At 44.8% G+C, this 17,330-nt stretch overlaps 1 protein-coding gene across 2 annotated transcripts in view; it reads right to left on the minus strand.

The window, feature by feature from the left end:
• C2H10orf90 (chromosome 2 C10orf90 homolog) overlaps positions 1–17,330 on the minus strand; it is a 130,005-nt gene that overhangs the window by 71,909 nt on the left and 40,766 nt on the right. For both annotated transcript variants that reach the window (XM_074297154.1, XM_074297155.1), the window contains exon 3: positions 4,937–6,053. In XM_074297154.1, the coding sequence (XP_074153255.1) occupies positions 4,937–6,053 (1,117 nt within the window). The remainder of the gene's footprint in view (positions 1–4,936; positions 6,054–17,330) is intronic.

Raw genomic sequence — 17,330 nt, forward strand, 5'->3', positions numbered from 1 at the left:
GTTCATATACAAATTTAAAACATGAGAAGGCTTGATGGAGGACCCTTCCCTATTTACACAAATCTCCTTTCTTTTGTAATGAGCAGTTTTATTGAAGTCCACTCTATAATTCTCAATCTATTTGGAAAATGCAAATGAAACTCACCATTAATAAGTATAAGACCATATTTCTCTCTATATAATGTGAAATAGGAAGAAGCTGCCATGGTAAGGAAAAGAACATAGGAAAAGAAATATCTGAAGGGAAATTACAATAAATAATACTAAAATCAATGTGTCTCCAAGCCCATAAAAAGGAATCAGCCAAAGAATATTATCAACATTATAAATTAAGGCAGTTGGAAGGAGCAGTGGATAGTCCAGAGTTAGAACGACTGAGTTCAAATGTGGCTCGGATATTTCTTATTGTGTGAGCCTTGGTAAACCAATTAACCTTTATCTGCCTCAGTTTTTTTTGCTTATAAAGTGGGAATAATATCACCTACTTCCCAGGGTTGTTGTGACAATAAAACAAAATAATATTTATAAAAGGCTCTACAAACTGCAAAGTACTATATAAATGCTACCTATTGTTATTATCATAAATGAAACTGTCTAATATCTTGTCTCTCTGTTGGGACAATCTGGCTTCAAAGTGCCATCTGTGAACCACACTGACTGTGACTGTTGGGTGAGTAACTCCACCTCTCAGTGGTCAACTCAGTAATACCATAAGTTACTCAGTGGCTGCCCTTTAGGATGGTTTCAGAAAAATCTGGGAAGACACATAAATGATGCAAAGTGAAGTGAGCAGAATCAGAACCTTCCCTACAGTAACAGAAAGAGTGTAACAATGATCCCCTGCGAAAGGCTTGGCTATTCTGCTCAATACAGTGATTTATGACGATTCCAAAGAATCCATGATGAAAATTGCTATCCAGCTCGATAGAGAAAGAATTGATGAACTCTGACTGTAGAATGAAGCAATTTTTTCCACTTTATTTTTTTAGCCTTATTATTTTATTTTTTGCAACATGACTAATATGAAAACAATTGTTTCCATGACTTCACATGTATAATTGATAAATTGCTTGCCTTTTCAATGGGTAGAGCAACGGCTGGCTGGAGGGAGAGAATTTTCAACTTAAAATTATTTTTAAAAGATTGTTGAATATAAATAATAAATTTGAGAAAGAATGGCTACCCCTCACCAAGAAAGGAAATGTATTTATCGACCATTTCCTGTAACACTTAGATCATAAATTTAGTCAGAAAAAAAATAAAATATTTAACAAAATGTGTAATAATGCTATTGTTGTTCAGTTATGCCAGACTCTTCATGGTATCATACACCATACTATGCTAGCCTCCTAACCTTTCTATCCCCTACTATCTCTATGTGTTTCCAAGTTCATGTTATCGTTTCCATGACACTATCTAGCCATCTCATCCTTTTTATTTTGCCTTCCATATTTCCCAACATTGAGGGTTGGGGAGATTGATTCCATCTTCTCATTATGTGGCCAAAATACTCAAGCTTAGGTATTGGTTCTTCTAGTGAACAGTCAGAATTATTTTCCATAAATCATTGGAACCTCATTGGAACCTCACCCCCACTCTGGGAGGGAAAAACGTCACATGTTCTCACGCATATTTTACAAAGGAGGATAATACTGAGGGGCACAGACATTTCCTGATTTAAATCCATCAATTAGCATTTATGAAATACCTAACATTTATTAAAGGCACATTGATAGAAGGAGAGAAGGAAAGGAACAGGAGAGAAGGGGAGGGAATGGGAGAGATGAGGAGAGCAGAGAAAGTGGAGGCAGCTTTTCAAGAAATTTGGATGGGAAAGACAAGGAAAAAATAGGACAATAGCTTGAGCTATTAAGTAAGATTTTTAAATATTAAATACAGTAGGGTTGGGTTTAATGAAAGGTTTTTGTTGATTAGATCATTGGAGAAAGGAGGGTGAATGATAGGATTTCAGTATTCAAGTTACCATCATTTGAATGGAGTGGAAAAAATGAGATTAACTGTTCTTCAAAATAGGAGAAGTTGTTGCAAAATGGAAGTAAAAGGAAAATCTGAAAATGACAGTGGAGAAAAAGGGATTTTCTATGTTCTCTGGGACTAGAGGGTCCATCCGGTGCTGGAGAGGACGGCTGTTTCTCCTCCAGGGGGCTCAGGAGGAGCTGTGGGAAGCAGCATGATGGATCACCTGGCGAGCGTCTGAAGGCAGATTTGAAGTGCACAGACCACAGAGAAACCCAAAATCCTTTAATAAATCATGGGAAATGGAGAGGGCAGAAGCAGTAGAGGAAAAATATCCTGAAGGGGAAGGGGAAGAGATGGAGCAAACTGAATGAGGCCAGAAGGACAGACTCCTGACAAGGGCCTGGTTGGAGGGAATGGAGAAACTTGGTGCACTGAAGTGAAGCCAGCGATGGACAGAGTGACCCCATGGATCAAGAAGTGTTCCAGGCTAGCCTCTGTCAACAACTTGCTGTGAGACTCTGGGAAGGCCATTTAACTCCTCAGGTTTCAGGAAACCTTAGGTCCCTAAGCTGAGGAACAGGTGTTTAATCATGGACATTCATCAATCTAAACTTGGAAGGGCATGGAGCCCACTCCTTCATTCGGCAGATGAGGAAACTGAGCAGCAGAAAATGGCTCCCCAAGGTCACACACAGGATGCTAGATTTAGAGCAAGACAAAAAAAACCTCAGAAATCAGAAAAGGGTTAATCCCTTTGTTTTAGAACTGGTACCCGTGGAGATGAAGGGATTGATTGGCCAATGACTGATCAATGACAAAGGAAGGAGTTCCCTTCCCAGATGAGATTTCCTGGCTGCCCCCTCTCTGCTCACTAGCCATAAATTAATTAAAATGTAAAGAGTTTAAAAGCATAGCACTTTGTAATGGTATTTATGGTTTAAAATTTTAATAAAACAATGAAAAATTAACAAATCAAACGGACTAGAAATTAAATTTGAATAAAAAAGGAAGCATTCTAAGGCTGAACCTTCATCAGCCATGTGCCTGTCCTTTATCAAGGGTATCTGATGTTGGATCATGTTCATTTCTCTAGCTTTTTCAACAGAAAGCATGATAAACACAAATGTTTACGATTTGCTATCATATAGCTTGCTTTGGGTGAATTAAATTATTGAGAATTAAAGCTTAAATAAGCAATAAAAAATGAACTGGGTTTATTTTTGGAGTCTTGCTCCTCTAATAACCAAGGTAATATATATATATATATATATATATATATATATATATATATATATATATATATATATATATATATATATATACATATATATATATATATATGTATGTATGTATGTATATATGACTTGTCCCATTTCTTGAAAAATGAGAAGGTGGGCTCATCATTGGCAGACTGACAACTAGCCCATTTCTCTTCTTGTTGGTCTATAGGATTTACGCCTTGCATTGGACGCCATGGAAAAAACCCAGTCTACATCTTCATAAAATGTCTCTGAGCATTCACCACGCATACTCCTGTCAAACTTAATTATGTTTTTAAACATTTCTAGGGCATATTATCATTTCAAAGTGTTTTACAATCAGTTTTATTACTTAATAAAGCTTTTAATGGAGAAAAGTTGTACAGTAAAATTATTACGCATATGCAGCTTTAAAAATTTTACTACCGTTATCTTTACATAATTTTCTCAAGTGGAAGGAAAGTAACTTGTTTTCAGGCCCTCAAAATGCAAAGCTCAGAAAGAAAAGTTTACAGATGGGAAGCAAGCCAGATGAGTCTCTGCTCTAGCCCTTCGAGGCTGTGGATAGAGCTCGGGCAGGCCACGGCCCCTGGGCAGAGTCAGGGTGGCTACTTTCAGACAGAGGCGCCCAAAGCCAAGCTCAGCCGAAGCCCCACTGTACAAGAGAAGGGAAGGTTAGCCCCAGATGGCTGCTCGATTCTCTATCTCCCTATAAGGGGAACTCCCCCATACAGCAGGTAGACCTTTTCCCCTCCTGAACAAAAAGAGATTTCTGCTCATTATTTCTAGAATATCAATGTAGCAGCCCTAACAATAACACTCTTTTTCCATCACACTTTAAAATTTGCAAAGGACTTTTCTATCAGTTATCCAAGAATCTGTCCCCTGGACAGCCCATCATCCCTCAGGGCATATCTGACCCTTCTCTGCCTGAAGAAAATATTCCCCAGTGACTGTGCCTGGGAAAAAAGAATTGGAAGGATCTTAGAGGCCAGTGAGTCCATCCTCATTTTATAATTGAGGAAGCTGGGGCACAGAGGGTCTTACCGCCCAGGGTCACCCAGCGAGGAAGTGCTTGGGGCAGGAAGACTCTTCATCCCATCGTGGGTGGCTAACCTCCTTGGAATGAATGACTTGAACATAATTGGGCTGATTCTTGGGTAACAGGTGACCAGCCCTTCGCCCATTCCAAGCTCATTATTGCCCCCTTGCCAGGGACTGTTATGTGCTAGCCGCCTTTGGGAACTCGGGACTCTCCCCTGCCCCGTGACATGATATGGGAGCCAGGAAAGTTGAAATCAATGAGTTCTTTATAAAAAATCATCAATGGTGGTGTTTCAGCTTCCACATCTGGCCTCCATGATCAGCCAGCAGTGGAAAGCCTCGCCCATCCGGCTCCCCGGTCCGATTCTCCCGCAGACAGATGCACCCTCTCCCTCGCACCAGACAGCCAGATGGCCGACTGAACGTTACCTTTCCCACCGCGTCTGATCTCGGGTGGGCCCGCTCCCCACACTCTGTGGATCCGGCCATTGTTTGGGGCCTAGCGCCGACATCCGAGACTGCTGCCGTGGGACGGCTCTGACTCCGGGGCTGGAGTTTCTTTGGGATTATGAAATAAGGACTTGGCTGGCTACAGAGGATGTGTGTGTTCTGAGGAGGTCTGTCCCCGAGGGGACCCAGGGTGACCCACTCACCTGCGGCATAGCTCCAGCCTGGGATGTGGATGGACAGCTTGTTGGGCTGGCTGACGGTGTGGTACAGGGCCACGCTGTCTCCTCTCGTCCTCCCCACCGCTGCAGGATCTGTTCCCTTCCCAGAATCTGGCAGCTCCAGGTGTCCCCGGGGGGCCGCGCCGCTCCAGGGACACGGGTGGCTCCCCGATGGGATCCTGTGCCAGGGGGGGCTCTCCGTGAGGCGGGTCTCTTTGCAGCTGGGGTCCCACGCTGCCGGGGCCCTGCCCTCACTGGGCTCGGTGGGCCTCGGGCTCAGAGGACCGTCGGCCACGGCCTCCTCCCCGGCATTCGCCATGCGATCTGCTCCATCTGCTGTTAATCCGTGCGAACTGCAGTTCAGGTTGAGGGACAGGACAGATCTGTGCACTCTGGAGCCTGGGACGGCAGGCTGCCCGAGAGGGATGGAGAGAGACCTGTCTAGGTAATGGACGGTGTTTGCGCATGGCTGAGACACCCGCAGGTGGACGCAGGAGCTAAACAGAAGGGGGACTTTCTCCCCGTGACTCGGAATGGCCCGAGGGACCATGGCGTTCTCTTTATTTTCGGGGTTCAAAGCCCAGCATGGACGGCCTTCCCCCGACGGCCCGTGAGGTTCCGGAGCCTGGAACGGAGCTGCCGGGCTCGGCACGGAGCCCTCGGGAGCGTTTAAGAGTCTGCGGGGGGGATCCCGGCCCTTGGCCAGAGCCGCTATGTCCGCACGTCTGTCCTTGGCCCCACACTTGGAGCAGGGGGGGTCCACGGCGGTGCCCCACATCAGGGTGCTAGCCGGAGGGACCACCTGTCTGGCTGTGATGGTGATGGAGGAAAACCCTTTTCTTGGGTGGGGGTCCCGGTTCCCCTCCTGGGCAAACAGCCTGGCTCCAAGTCCGGCCTCCTTGGGGGAGGTTTTGATTCCCATTCTGCCGGGAAGCAAGGAGAAGGCTTGGTCGCCAGGAGCCGGGCCGGCCAAAGGCTGGCTCGGGGCACGCACTTCAGGCTGGACCGTCAGGCACTGCCCCGGCAAGGCCGCGGCCTTCTTCTGCAATCTCCGCTCATCGATCAGCTGGGAGATGAGGAGCGATGAAATCATCCTGGTCTCCTGCAAACGACAAGAGACCCAGATTAGGATTCAACCCTTCACGGCAACGCGTGCCCGGGCTCCTGGGTAAGCTGGCAGGAGGCCCAGTTGTTCCAGCTCAAACTTCCTGCCCCAGCCACGCCATGGGCCCGAAGCCTCTCCCAAATGTGGGGAAGGGATTTTTTTTGGGGGGGATTGAAATCCAGGATTCCTCAAACATAAACCTGAGAGACTGACTGCCTTCCTCAGCTGGGCTTGGGTTTGTTTAATGACATCCGTGTTAGCACCCACTGTTAAAATCCACCCCCACCCCCCGCCCCCACCCCTCAGCCCATAGCCACCCCAGGGTGCAGAGCCTGCACCAGGAAAATGATTTTGCCTGAAAGCAGAGGGAGGAGTGGGTGATGAGGACAGATGGGATTCTGTGTGTGTGTGGGGGGCTCAGCTCTCCTGCCCAGAGGGGCAGCTTGGCCTGGTGATGGAGAAAACCCTCAGCCCCTGCGGACCTCTCTCTCTGCTGGGGCAAGGAGCTCTCTAGGCTTCCAGCCTCATTCCCCAGCCGAATCTGCATCTCTGGCTCCTGAGAGGCTTGGGCCAGCCGGGGAACAGAGTGAGACAGCAACTGAGCCGAGTTTGTCCTGACCACCACAATTCCAGTCTCTAACAGGCGGATGATGGACGGTTTGCTCCGATGAGAGGAATACGGCAGGCTCTGGTGAGATGGTGGGTGCAGGAGGAGGAACCGGGGCCTATCTACTTTAGTGACAGAGATGACAGGCTAGATCGCACTTTTAATCACAGAGGGGACATTCTGGGGCTCAGGTGAAAGGGAGCTCCAAGGCTGCAGGGGATCGCTCCTTGAGGACCTTACCTAGCCCTAACGGGATCGAGAGGAGGCAGCTCCCGGCCTCCTTGTGGGCCCTTGTTCCTTCTGTTTTTTCGGAAAGTGGCGTGGCGGGTCCTGGAAGCACCGGCCCCCTACCTCCACTCCTGGCAGGCGCGCTGCAGGTCGAGCCCCACACTCCCTTCCTTCCATTATTTTCTTGTAAAGCTCCAGATGTAAATATTCATGGCCAGGTGTGTGGAGCTGAATTTATCGACCACCCACAGAGCACAGAGATGCTCCAGCCCAGGAAGCTGGGAGAAGTGACTGATGGGTGGCAGGCCGAACCAGCCCAAACCAGAGGGGGGGGATATATCAGAGATGGCATGAGGAGGATGAAGAGGAGGAGGAGGAGAGGAGAGAAAGGAGGAGGAGGAGAAGGAAGAGAAGAGGAGGAGAGGAAGAAGAAAAGAGAAGAGGAGGAAAGAAGGAAGAAGAGGAGGAGAAAAGAAGGAGAGGAGGAGGAAAGGAGGAGAAGGAGAGGAGGAAGAGGAGGACAAGAAGGAGGAAGGGGAGGAAGAGAGGAGGAGGAAGAGAAGAGGAGGAGAGAAAGAAAAAGAGGAGAAAAGGAGGAGGAGAAAAGGAAGAGGAAGCGGACAACTACACTGAAAAGGAGGCTGAAGGGAATTCATATTGTGATGTTATTCCAAAAGCCAGGAGGAGGGCAAAGGGTAGGTTGGGAAAGAGAGGACAAGGTTCAAAATCCCTGTTCTGCCGACTTACTGAAGCCCCCGGGAATCCCTAGCTCTGGCATCTCCTAGACAGCAGGGTCTTTCCCAATCCTTCTCAGTTGTTGGTACTCTCCAGTCCCTATGAAATAGGGTCAACAATCAATAGCTGGAAGGGACCTCCAAGGCCAACTCCCACATTGTACAGATGCGGAAATAAGGCCAGGAGGTTAATTAGTTTGCCCGAAATCACACAACTAGGAAATGTCAGGTCTAGGAATCAGTCTCAGGCTCCTTAATGAGAAACTCGGTTCAGCCCTTTGAATAATCTAATGATAATAAGAATGGTGAGATTTATAAAGCCCTGCAAATATAAATATAATATAAACTGAAGGAGTTGCTCTAGAAGCCCCTTCCAAACCCTGGAGGGCTTGGGATCCCAAGACCCAAATCCCCAGAAATCTTCACGAGCCAGCTCTGCCCTGGAGGTACCATGTTGGTCTGATGCACCTAAAACCATGAAGACCCAACTTCTGCCAAGGTAGCTTGGGAGCTCCATGCCCATGCCCATTCTACCTGGCAGAGGCACCAAGTGGAGGGATTTGGTGTTTAAAGTCAAGGGAGAGGAATAATACACAGTAGAACAAAGTAGAACAAACACTCTGAGAAAGTGTTTCTTGGGAAAAGGAAGTGAGGAGGAGGAAGGGGAGGAGGTGGTGAGAGAAAACAAAAGTAATGGGAATGAAAGCAAAGAGAGGGATGACTATGAAAAACAAACAAAAGGCCGAACATGACCTCATCTGTAAATGACCTCCTTCTTCTCCCAGAGTAGACAGGGTAGACATACACTAATCTCATAGTTCTTGTCTGTGTCATCCTACGAATCCTCCAAAGTCTAGATGCTACCAAAAAAATCTTGGAGATCTTCCATTATTTCTCTTAGTGTGGTCTTTGTCTTGTCCATTTGGTATGATAATGAATAATTATGAGTATTTGTATAACATTCTAAGATTTGCAAAGCACTTTACATCTGGGAGGTTCCCATTTTACAGATAAGGAAACTAAGATTATAAGTGACTTGCCCAGGGTCACACAGTTAAGAGGAAGCCTAAGTCTGGATTTGAACCCAAATTTTCATGACATTCTCACATTCCCATGTTTTTCTTTCAAGGACTCCCTGACTTCCACAACATGACCAGACCGCCTCTTTCCTCCACGTCACCGAGTCAGAATCCATGCAGCCATGCCATTTTATACTTGAACAAGAAGCCACCCTACTACACTGACCTGGTGAGGGGTCAGTTCTTCAGGCTCCTCTTGGAGATTCACTTCTCTTTGAGGCACTTTGGATGGCTCCCATTACATGAAATGGTCTTATATTAAGACAGTTCTTCTGTCTACCTCTAGCACCATGCAGAACGAGACACAAACTGTGTGATGGGGTGAGAACTCAGAAGCCACAGAATCCAACCCCTACCTAAGCACTAACCTCCCTTTCTGACAAGGGCTGGTCTAGAACGAGTCTCTGCTTGATGATCTCCAGACCCGGCTACTCCCTGAACTTGCAAACAACCCTTCTACTTTTGGACAGCTCCCACTGTTTCAGGACCAAGATTTGCTCATTACAACCGCTGTCCATTGTACTTAAAGGGGGGGGGGCTCTTAGGGAAGCCTTTCTCTTTACATCTTACGGTTTTCTATAGCTCCCAAACTGTCAACTCAACCTTCCCTTATGACACCAAAAGACCATCAAACAAAAGCATCTGGCCCAAAGACCACACGTGAACATGGATACGCTCTTCTGCCCTATCTCCAGATGCTGCAGGACACATGTTTTGTTATCTCTTTTCTAGAGGTTTCAATGGCTCTTCAGAGTTTAGCTTCCCCTTTAATAACTTTGCATTCTAGTCACTGCTTCGATGGCTCAGGTTCTACTTCATTCACTTTGCAGCTATTCATCCCCATCTCCCCATATTTAGCTGCCTTCCTCTGGTTTTATTGCTTATTCCACGACACTCCATGACAATGATTTATCATAGCCTTTCAGTCATTCCCCAGTCAATGGACACTCACTTGCTTTCCAGTTTTACTGTAACTCCTCTAGGCTCTTAGGACTTTGTTTCTACCTTGACTTCCTTGGAGCAGACTTCACAATACTCCATTTTCTGGGTCAAAGGATATAGAAAATGTCATCACTTTCCCCCCATGATGCCCCCATGATTCCAATGGTTGGATTTCACTTCATAGTTTCACTAATAGTGCAACAACATACTAGTCTTTCTTAGTCCCTCCAACCTTTGTCACTTTTGCTGGTCTACATAGTACAAGGTGAGTCCCTGGAGGTTTTAATTTGCATTTTTATTATTAATATTAACTTTGGGCACTTTAATATGGTCATTTATAACAGGAAATCCTTTAAAAATGGTTCATTTACTTTGACCAATTATCCATTAGACAATGAATGGCTCCTGGTGTTATAAATCTGTCAGTTCTTCCCCATTGTTCCTAGTTCTGCCTTCTGGGAATGAGCAAAAACAACCTCTCAACATCTGAAGATGGAGATTGGGGTAAATAGTGGTACTGCTGACCTGAATGGTAATTGATGCTGATCTAGAGACCCAAAAGGTGGAGCTGACGAGACTTTATCTCAAGTATGTTTTATCAATCCTTCATAGGTAAAAGCAACAGGAACCCCCTTCTAATTCTTATTAGACCTAGACGTTAACTTAGAAGCCGAGCTAGAGAAGACCTTTTCTGTGCCTCTTGGGGGGGAGGAATTACTAAATCTAAGGATAGTATATTTCCACTCATCCGCCCATGAGCTGCTTCATGTATTTCCTAACAGAACTATATGCTAACTACACCATGAGGACTTTTCTTAAATGTGACCTGCACTTGAGAGAACTTAAGACTGGGTCATCTGAGAAGACTCAGGGCAAAGAAGAGAGAGAACCAGTTCTGTTTGCTGATGACATGATGGTTTACTTAGAAAATACAAGGGAATCAACAGGAAAACTAACTGAAAAAAATTTAATAAATTCAATAAAAGTGTGGGCTCTAAAGAAACCCATCAAACAATCGTCTGCATAATCAAGTCAACGATCTTTTATCAAGGGCTTTTATCAGGCACTGTGCTGAGTGGGATGGAGATACAAAGAAAGACACAGGACAGACCCAGCCCTCAAGGAGTTCACAGTTTAACAGGCAGTTTGGGTAGGTATCGAAGGAAACCAGAGAAGCCAGGGGGAAGAGATGTTCCAGGAGAGCCAGAGAAAATGCCCAGAGTTGGCAAATGGAGGACTTGTGTCCAGTGTCACTGAAGGCAGAATACAGAAAGTGGAGTAACTTGTAAGATTGTCAATGTAAAGAACATAAAATTATGATGAGTTTTCAAAATCAAAGAATTTCCTATTTGGTACTGGAGACAATAGGGAGACACTGGAGTTTATTTAATAGATGAGAGATGACGTGGTCAGATCTGTCCTTTAAGGAGATTAGATTGCCATCTGAGTGGTAGATAACCTGCTGTTGGGAGACACTTGAGGAAGATCATCCGGAAGACTACTTCAATTAGTCCAGCCATGACATGATGAAGGTCTGCACCAATGTAGCAGCAGCTTCAGACAAAAGAAGGGGACGTATTTAAGAGATGTTATAAATGTAGAATTGCCAGGACTTGGAGATTGATTGGATATCAGGGATGAGAAGTACTGGACAATATCTAGATTTTGAGCCTAAACAACTGGCAAGATAACAATGCCCTCAAGAGCATTCAGTAAATTCAGCAACAGCAAACAACAGAACGGGGCAGGATTTTATTACGGTGTGGGAAGAGTTATTGAGTTCATAATACATTTAACATATCTATGGGACATCCAATTTGACATGGTCAATGGCCAGTTAGAAATGCTAGACTGGAGGTCAGAAGAAAGGTCAGAGACGGCCAAGTAGATCTAAGAATCACTGACATAGAGATGATCATTGAATCCATGGATTTATCAATTATTGATTTAAAAGGCAAGTATTTTCATTAATTGATGAATGGTCAAAGGATAGGAACTGACAACTTTTAGATGAAAAGGTTAAAGCCATTTCTAGTCATATAAAAATTACTCTCAATCACTATTGAACAGAAAAGGGCAAATTAAGACAACTCTGAGGTACCCCTGTATACCTCTCAGATTGACTAAGATGACATGAAAAAATAATGATAAATCTTGGAGGGGAGGTGGGGAAACTGGGACACTGATACATTGTTGGTGGAGTTGTAAAAGAATCTGGCCATTCTGGAGAGCAATTTGGAACTATGCTCAAAGGGTTATATATGCTCAAAGGTGCATACCTTCTGACCCAGCAGCGACACCGTATCCCAAAGAGATCATACAAGAGGATAAAGGACCCATATGTGCAAAGATGTTTGTAGCAGTCGAGCATGGGGCAGAAATGTCATTTCCTTTTGGGGAACAGTACTGTTGATTTGATTAATGCTTCCAGAGAAGGAGGAGTAATGGAATAGGAAATTGGGAAGATGACTAGCAAGGAAATATCAAAGCACTGTGTATTCCCCGAATTTGGCAGAATATGGAGAGTATAGGACTTGTAGTTTGAAAGTCATGAGCTCAAACGGGGCCCTCAGCAAATCGCTGTATTTCTGTGACTCAGTTTACTCATCTATGAAATAATAAAATTGTTCTTGATTGCCTCTAAGTTTTTTTCCAACATCAAGCCTATAATTCCATGAAGTGAATTTAATTGGAAGGAAATGCAGCTGGATTCAGCAGGGGCCGATGGTTGGATGCTACTCTTTTTTCTTCAGTTGTTTAGCTTCAAGACTGAAGAAAGACCTAACCTACCAATGATGGTGGCCACAGGGAAGAACCCTGCTATTCTCTGCTTGGGTCTCCTTTTCCAGAAAGTGATACAGGTATCCCTCACCCACGTCCATTTGGTCTCTTCCCACAGCATCCACATGCCATCATTTCCATAGTGTAAACTGCTGAGACAGGTACACTGACTTCCTCAGTCCGGACATGATTTGATTTTGTGGCATAAAAAAATACCTCCGGTGACATTGAGTAGCAATGTCTCTGGATCTTAGCGAGTTGTCCAGCCCCCTGAGGGTTAAGCGGCAGTCCAGGTCACCCCACTCTACCACACTGCCTCTGGCTGAAGTGGAGGATGAACGAGGGATGTCCCATCCATTGAAGGAGCTCTGTGACATTAAGTACCCAGGATTCCCTTGGCCCTGATGCAGCAGAGAAACGAGATCTCTAAGGATGACTAAGAAGGGATTGAGAATCTCTGTGGCCCCGACCTCAGCCTCTGGTGGCCTATTGATCATTAATAACATGTCTATAAATAATTGACTTTAATTATTCCACTTAATATCTAAACAATATATATGATAAATTAAATAGATTAATATTATGTTTTATCATCATTCATTAAACACCATCATTTGGAAATAATCACGCACGCTGCAATCATTCTCACTTGATGTCAGGTTGATTCTGGACATCAGAGGCAGGGCCTTCTTTGCTTGTGCTCCCCTCCTTGGCCCAGCGCTGAAGACCCAGGATCACCCCTGAGCAGCCTGTCCTTGGAGGAGAGCCAGGAGTTCCTACATTTTAAAACTTGCTTAACTAAGCTTTCTTTGGATTCTTGAGCTGGGGCAAAAAAAAATGGCGGCAAAGCTATTGCTTTTAGGGAAGAGGGGTCTGGATGGCTCTGGCTCCATCCCTTGCTCAGCCCTCGGGGTTTGCCGAGAGCTCTGTTGTCGATCTGAACTTCTGTCAGACCCAGCATCTTACATTTCCTTTTTCTTAGAAGCTTCGTTAAAATATTGACCTTTTTTAGGTGTTTCAAACATGATCTTGTCCAGCTGGTAATAGCTTTTATGTATTTTATTGAATGTTCTTAACTTTATACTGATACCCTCAGGCATTTCTGAGGAAGGACACAATTTCATAAATTGAAACAGGGAATCAGCAGATGCAGGATAACAGGAGAAAAAAAGGTCCAACTCCCCCTGCACACCAACAACTCCCCCTTCTTATGCTGATCTCTACACAGCTGCCAGCATCATCTTCCCGGAGATCACAACTGACCAGGTCATTCCTTGGCTCAAGTACTTTCAGGGGCTTCCTCCTGCCCCCGATGCAAGACCAGTTCCTCGGTTTGACCCTTGGGTCCTTCACAAATTACCCTTCCCATAAACTCTAAACCTGACTCTTTTCATTCAAGTTCCCTTTATTTATAATTTCCCAATTTTCTAATCACCTCATATCTTGCTTGTTTGTACATTAGCTATTTGTCTGTCTTATTAGACTATGAGTTCCTTGAGATCAGGGACTGTTTTTTTGTCATTTTTATTGCATCTTCAGTATTTAGAACTGTTCCTTGTACATAGCAAGTATTTAATAAATGCTTATTGACTAAGTGACCAATCAAGGCCAAGTAAATGAGGAGCAGCATTTTGCTGTGGAGAAAGGCTTTGTGAAAAGCTTCCTTCATTGCACTGTTGCAGAGTGAGACGGTACCTCGATACCCACAGGGTCACAGGACACTGAATTTAGCTGGAAGGGACCTCAAAAGGCATTCCATCCAATCCTGTGGCTCAATGCTGGGCCCAAGAGGATCATGGCAAAGTCAGTCACTGGTTCGAGTGGAGCAATCTCTCTGGCAAGGAGGGTCCCAAAGGCTTGGATGATTTGCCCTGGACTGTCTCCACTAACCAAGGAGTCACCTGTGCTATGAGGGGCTCATCTCTAGATGGAGCTACATGAGAAAAAGAAGAGAAAGTGAGCATCAGAGAGAGGGGGGACAGGAGAAAGAATAAGTCTCAGTGAAAGGTGAAAGGTGATGGGACATAATCAGAGGGGTCTGCCTTGCCCAGGAAAAGTGTCATCCCTCTTTCAGAGGAGGGACCAATAGACAATTAGAATGGGGATCTTGATGTTGAGGCAATCTGTGGTATATTGAACTTGGAAAAAGAGGAAGTTCACTCACAATAATCTCAATTTTTCCAGTGGAGCATGGAAATAAAAAGCATTCATTAAGCACTCAGGTGATGGCAGTCATTGGGTGGAGCATTAAAAATAAAATTAATTCAAAAATGAAGGTGGTCCCTGCCTTCAAAGAGCTTACATTCTAACTGGGGGAGACATAGCACGTATGGGAGAGTGGAGTGGCGAAGTGTATTGAATGACTTGGTGGTCCTTAGGACACAGGGTCAGGACTGATGTTCAGGTATATTGCTGAAGAGGGGAGATCTTGAGGAGAAACGGGTGGGTGGGATTAGGGCAGGAGATCAGTGGGGACGAAGGGGGCTCTGTTCTGCTCCCAAAGTCACACGCTCTGCTGAGAGGGAGAGGGAAAAGAAAATGGGTTCAAAACCTAGACTGCAGAGGATAGGGAATGAGTTCTAAGCAGTCAATTAAGTAAAAATAAAAGGATTGCCCCACAGCAGAGAGGCTCCAGTTGCGATTCCCTTTGTGGAGGACCCAGTCAGCCTGCTCGTGTGACTCTTGCAGTTCTGTTCAGCTGCCTGTAGACTGGAGCAAAGAAGGCAGAGAGGGGGGGTCATCAAAGGCTGTAGTTTAGAAAGTGATGAGTCAAAAGTGGAAAAGAAAAAGGGATCCAGGGCTAGAGGCCAGAATAAGGCTGAACTCGTTTTATAGCATCAAAGGGAGAAAAGTGAAGCTGGAGCAGGAATGATGAACGAGGAAATCAGGGAGGGATGGGCGTGAGGGGAGCAGACAATAGATTTTAAACATGGCCAGGTACAGGGCAAGGAGAGAAGGCTGTAGTCAGAGGGACTGCAGAGTTCTGGAAATGTGGAGCAGAACACTGGTGGGGCGTGAAGTCCTCAAATGTGTGACCATCCCTGTGTATGGCTGTGGTCATGGGAAGGTGAAAATCATGGGAGCTGAGAAGGAAGATGAATCACCATGAAGAGAGAGAGAAAGAGAGAGAGAGAGAGAGAGAGAGAGAGAGAGAGAGAGAGAGAGAGAGAGAGAGAGAGAGAGAGAGAGAGAGAGAAAGACAGAGAGAGAGACAGAGAGAGAGAGAGACAGAGAGAGACAGAGAGACAGAGAGACAGAGAGACAGAGAGACAGATTAAGAGAGAGACAGAGTCAGAGAGAGATTAAGAGAGACAGAAAGAGACACAGAAAGAGACTGAGAGACAGAGACAGGATGAAACAGAGAGACACAGAGAGAGATTGAGAGAGAGAAGGAAGGAGGGAGAAAAGGAGGAGGAGAGGGAGAGAGAGAGATGTCTAAACTACAGCCATGTGGTTCCTTTGGGGTAAGGCACACCTCTCCTGAGTCACCTTCCAGCCATTCTCTTGTCCCACAAGTCTCAGCAATACCGAAGGGTCACCTCCTTCCTCTCAGAGCCCCGCTGTTTCCTGCTTGTTACCCATATGCTGCACGTTTCTGTCTAGACATCAGAGTCCATAAGCTTTACTGTTGGCCCTCGTTTTGTGGAATATCGGTTTTTGCATTACTGACTCTCCTCCTATTGTTTCTATGCTCTGTTTGCTGCTCTCTGGGGTGTGGGATTTGAAAGATTTACAATTTTCTCCTTTCTGGATCCCCTCTCAGGTCAGGGTCTTTCTGATCAGATTCTCAAGGCTCCAGGCCAGTATGGTTTGGTTTGGTTTGGTTTTTTAATTGGCCCTTGTTAGATGCGCTCCATTCCTGGCCAAGAGTCCAGATGGTTGGCTTTTTGATCTAATATAATTTATGTTGTGTTCCAGGATTCCAAGTCGTGTTCAAGGCTCCTTTAACTCCCCCTCCCTGGTATTCCAAATGTCCTTGACTGTGCTCTCCTGGAATAAATTATGAATGATCTCACATTCTTTTATTACTTGCTAAGGTCTCCCCGAGACATCCCCATCAAGATGGCCCCAGTGGCCAATAAGGAAAGTTTAGGGGCTGCAATGGCAATCTTTCATTCAGGACATTAAAGGACCAGTATTTACTAAGAAAAGTTCACATTTTATTAAATACAAATTGAAACAGGGCCCATCTGGGGCCTAAGTCAATCAATTGACCCTCAGTTCAATCTGAATCAATATTTGAAGGAAATGTCCGACATTGAATGCTATGAAATCCTTATAAAACCTTTGCATTCAGTCTATTCTTTCAACTTCACTTTCCCCTAGGACAGCAAAAGCTGGAGGACAATATCCATCTATAAAAAGGAAATCAATGTTTTGTGAACTGTTAGGCTTGGGTTTTATTTGAATGTTGGCGATGTTTTCTTCTGATTTTGAAAAACCCTGTATAGTTTTATTACAGGTATTCTCAATCAGTCTATTTGCACACTGAATCTGCATCCAATAATTTTTTAAAATCAGATCATTAAATGTATCCATAGTTTTCTTCAAAAATGGCGAATGGCAAAAGTATCGTCTAGCAAAAGTGTCAATCAACTCCTAATCTTTGCCATATCCTTCCATTGTCATTTAAAATCACCAGACTCTCTCCTTTGCCTCCACAACCAGAATGAGATCTTTAATGGAACTACTTTTTCTTTTTTTGACATTAATCAAATCAATTTTCTTTTGGATTATTTATAAAAACAACTGGGATAATGGGAGAATCCCCATGAAATTACAAAACCCAAACTCTTTGGGGTAAACCAATGATGTCGAACAGAAAGAAACCTTTGCAGACCCTACATTGACTTAGAAAACAACAAATTAATATTATGTGCCATTTTGTTTTTATTTTGTTAAG

Source organism: Sminthopsis crassicaudata, chromosome 2 (assembly GCF_048593235.1).
Source record: "Sminthopsis crassicaudata isolate SCR6 chromosome 2, ASM4859323v1, whole genome shotgun sequence".
Classification (NCBI taxonomy): domain Eukaryota; kingdom Metazoa; phylum Chordata; class Mammalia; order Dasyuromorphia; family Dasyuridae; genus Sminthopsis; species Sminthopsis crassicaudata.